The sequence below is a fragment of the Colletotrichum spaethianum genome (assembly GCF_022836535.1).
Source record: "Colletotrichum spaethianum MAFF 239500 DNA, contig24, whole genome shotgun sequence".
Taxonomy (NCBI): domain Eukaryota; kingdom Fungi; phylum Ascomycota; class Sordariomycetes; order Glomerellales; family Glomerellaceae; genus Colletotrichum; species Colletotrichum spaethianum.
The window spans coordinates 64,778-68,956 of record NW_026054794.1 but is presented as its reverse complement, the minus strand read 5'-3'; the positions used below and the strand labels follow the sequence as shown (position 1 = coordinate 68,956).

The following is a 4,179-nucleotide window of genomic DNA, read 5'->3' as shown; positions in this document are numbered from 1 at the left end:
AGCTCTAGATGGTCACAGGATGGAACGGCGCGTCCCGACAGTCTGTTACCCCTTGCCAGCCCCTAACTAATAACTCAATCATGACCAAACATTCTCACCACAGTGACATGGGGTAGGGCGCATGAAGGGCAAAGGTTTACCTAGAAGCTGCTGCTTTATCTTAGTCCTTTGTCCATTGCATAGGAACGACCATGGCTTTTGTTACAGAAAGCGTCTTCTTTTGTCCATATAGCCGAATGGTACGGCACGTATCTCAGCTTCCCCCGCAGCAACAAGGTGTGTTCAGAACGCCTGCGGATATATCGTATCCTCGTAAAGACCCGCATCTAGGGCCTGCTAAATGAGTGGGATCTAAACGGATTTGGCCTCATCTATCACCTGTCAACAACCAACCGGAAGAGAATTTTGAGCTCCCCGGGCGCTTGACCCCAACAGACCTTGTTCCACAGGTGATGCTGTCGAGCCAACAATGTTCTCTAAGCTTTGTCCGATAGATCCACCCACCAACAAGGCGGATGTGGCGAACTCGGAGCAACTCAAGAGCTTCCGTGCCGTAATTGAGTACACCATTTCCGGGACTTCCGCACGCCCGCCTTCTTTCCCTTGCGTCACAGGGAAGCCTTCAGGTGATCAGAACAATCTTAGCCCCAAGAACCGTGCCACGGCTCAAGATCAAACTGTCATCGGGGCTTTGGAGCATGGCAAGCCTTCCTCTACAGAACAAGATTGCCTGAAAATGAGACTTTCTAGTTGACTTGCCATTCACGAAAACACTGTACTAGCATTTATCTCTCAAACTCGAGGACCTCTGGTCAGTGTTGAATTGACTCCTTCTTGTATAAGACGCATAGTCAAGATTTCATGTGCTAGGCAATCTTCAGACTTTTCATCCACGAGAAAACTGAATTGGCGTATCTTTACTTGAACATCTTTTTCGCCTATCTCTAAGAGCATGCTGAACTAGATTGTGCGGGACCAACAGAACATCTTTCATCATGATGCAACCGTTGACAACCTTCCCTCGGACTCACTTCGGGGTAGTTACCAGAAACATTCATACCCGATTCGCGTGCATGTCTCACCTGTTCAAGTCATTTCAGAACGGCATCTCAAACCCAATGCTCGAAGCAAAGCACTTACAGGCTGGCCGGCCTTCATCACACTTTTTTTTGCGTTGGCGGCATATTTGACACCCAGTCTTCGTTCGCCGAAAGAATCGCCGGTTCCGCTTCTTCAGTCCTACCTGGCCACGTTCATTGACCGTTGGCGTAAGTACTGGCCCTCCAGATTGCATGGGGAAAGGCACCTGAGAACCCAACTCCAGATGTGGGTTCCTGCTGTCATTTGGAGACTCCTGGACGGGGCGGTCTAAATCAAGTTGTCGCAGAGCTGGCTGCCGAGGGGTAGAGAGGGCCTGGGTTGCTATTTGAGGTAAGTTTCCCGTGAAAACGATGCTATTAATACGTGCGAACCGGTCATACTCCGTAGGTGGGGCTGAAGTCGCATCGTTTGCTTGTGGGAGTGGTGTTGCTGCCTTCGCATCGACTGGGAATGACTTCAACTCCACTTGGCTTGACGGGGCTTCATCTGACAGGACATGCCGCAACGCCATTATCCCCCTGCTACTGTTACTGTTTGGATCCATGATCAAGGCCGGCGGGGACGAACAAGGAGCCCCCAAGGCGACTGATTGATGCCCACGATTCAAAATTTCAAATTCAGAGACCATTGCTGAACTGTCGTTCGATTTATGCCCGTCATTTCTGGCCGCTTCGGTGACTGCCGAGGGAGCCACCAAGACTGTCTCGGCTGTATCCTGCGAGGTTCTGGACTTACGCAAGTCTGAGCTATCTTGATGTGCAGCTTGTACATTTTGCATGGTAATGAGCGGATGGAAACTCTGTTGAACGCTGCCGTCATCGAAGCTGGTAAGGCTAGTCGTTGCCGTCGCGACGGGGGGTGATAAGGCGGATTCCAAGCTAGCAGTTGAGGGACCGGGATGATCGTAGTTTCTACCGACAACAGTTACGTCGGCGTCATATTTGCCTACTGCGTTGATGGCTGAGGTGCTGGACGTGTCGTTCTCCAACTGTATTGGCGTGTCTTTGAGGACTGTTTTAGACCGAGCTCGCTCTGCATCCGAGAGCTGGAAATCCGTTCCATAGCTTGGACTAGCAGAGCAATTTGAAGGCTCAACGCTCTCCCTCGTGTTTGGTGGGTCGAAATCGGGGGTCCTTTGTTGTGATTCGAACTCTTCTGTTCATTGAAGGTGGGTTGTCAGCTTCGTTGAGGACACGGAATCACACGGAGCATGTGGGTGGACAAACCAAGTATTCCTCTATTCTCTGTTTGTGTCTGACTTTGACGAGCTGGTGATTTTGCGACTTTGAGTCTCAGCAGCCTGTCATAGAAAGCTCGAGCAGCGCTCAAGCCCTTCACTGAGCGCGACTGAGGCTCGTCAAAATTGAGGGCTTTTATCGACTTCGCGCTGATCCAAGCAAGGGACCTCCCTGTGGGCACGTTAAAAGGGCCTTCCGCCGGCACTTCGAGTTCGTCGTCGAAAAACATGAAGGGAAACTTCCTTTTATGGGAATGGCGCCCGCCATCCTCGAAGCCTGGTGCCCAACCAGTAATTGATCGTTGTTCCTTGTCTGATGTATAACATGGCGGTATACAGCTGGCAAGGCCGGTGCCAATGAAAGTCCCGGATATCCCCACTTCGTTCAAATCGGAATGAGGGAGGCAGAGCGCTGCATACCAAGTCCGGGATCTCCAGCACACGCAGTAGATCACTCCGACTTGGGGCCAGGGGTCGATCACTTCGCGCATGACCGCGGCTTGGTTATTGTCGCTGACATATTGTTCTCGATGGCGACATGCATGTCTGAGATGATTACGACTTGGTGCCGAAGTCTTCACGTTTTTGTGGGCCTCCCTAGATGACTTCGCCTTCCGTACAGCGGCATTGTTCTTCTCTGCCTTTCCCTTGTCGCAATCGAGTACGCGAAGCCCAAAAAGGCTGATGACTACTTCGATACCCCTGGACTTCGTGGCGTGATCCGGGTTGCAGAGATGCCTGGAAGCACTCAAGACAGGCTTGAGCCCGAAGTCCATGTCATGCTCTTTGCACCGAAGGATATACCACTTGTCGGCGTCTTTGGGGAATGGAAAGATCATGTAACGAGGATGACCGTCGAAACCTTTATAGACTTCTTCGAACGTGATTGTCTCCTCGCCTTTGAGTCGTTTCGGTGGGGTGTCACCCGAGGCCTGGTGGTTTCGCTCGGCTCCGGCGCAGGATTGTGATCGCTGGCGCTTGCTAGATGTAGCCTGTCGAACGGAAGATGTCATCGAGCCACGACGTGTTGGCGGTGATAGGACGTCAATGCTCTGCCGCTCTGATATCTCGTCTGCGGCATCATTTGGCATTTGGGTGGCGCGGTGGGATGGATTAGAGCGCGTCTTTGGCGGTTCGGAGGTGTCCTGGTGCCATAATGCCGTTTGTCAGTGAGAGTCAAAGCGTGAGCGTGGTACAGGCTGGTTAGCCTTACCAGGTTGTAGGGCAAGTTTCGCAGATGAGTGTGTAGCGCAGCGGCGTATTCCTGCTTCCGATTCTGTACATCCGATTCGAATTGCTGTTTAAAAACCCGAATTTGATTCTCAAACTCGCGACGTGCCGCCTCTTCCTCCCTGCGGAATGCCGACTTCAGGTCGTTAAAGCGGCCAACCCATTGCTCAACTTCCTCGAGCTCTACCGATCGGTCTTTTGGGGACGTAGGACACATATCGAGTGCTGATTGAGTACAATCGGATGGATTAAAAGGGGGCATCGGAATGGAGGGAAGGCAATTCAAGCATCAAGTAGTCTTCAAGAACCTGTTGGCATGGCCCATTCGGAGGAGGGGGGATACTCTGCCGCTGAGTGCGTGCTACGCGCCGCACCTCTTCAATGGGAACGGTGCTGCAGACCGAACGTCGTTTCATATTGGTGAGACCTCCAATTCTATCTACTCTACTTGGGAACGTGACACTGCGCATAACGGGAAATGGTATGGTTTTGTGGGTTCACACGCTGTTGGTTCTTTTGCTTGGCGCCTGCACCCACGAGTCTGGCGTCACTTCCATGCAAAATTCTCCCGGACACGATTACCGGAAGAGGGAATGAACCGGTGACGACAC

The 4,179-nt window shown here is 52.0% G+C and overlaps 1 protein-coding gene across 1 annotated transcript; it reads right to left on the bottom strand.

Moving 5' to 3' along the window:
- Positions 1-2,893: 2,893 nt before the first annotated feature.
- On the bottom strand, positions 2,894-3,785 carry ColSpa_08687 (uncharacterized protein; the record flags this gene model as incomplete). The annotated part of the gene is made up of 3 exons (XM_049274899.1): positions 2,894-2,935; positions 2,959-3,483; positions 3,552-3,785. The coding sequence occupies 3 exons, from the start codon at positions 3,783-3,785 to the stop codon at positions 2,894-2,896; spliced, it is 801 nt and encodes a 266-aa protein (XP_049130856.1).
- Between the last annotated feature and the right edge of the window lie 394 nt (positions 3,786-4,179).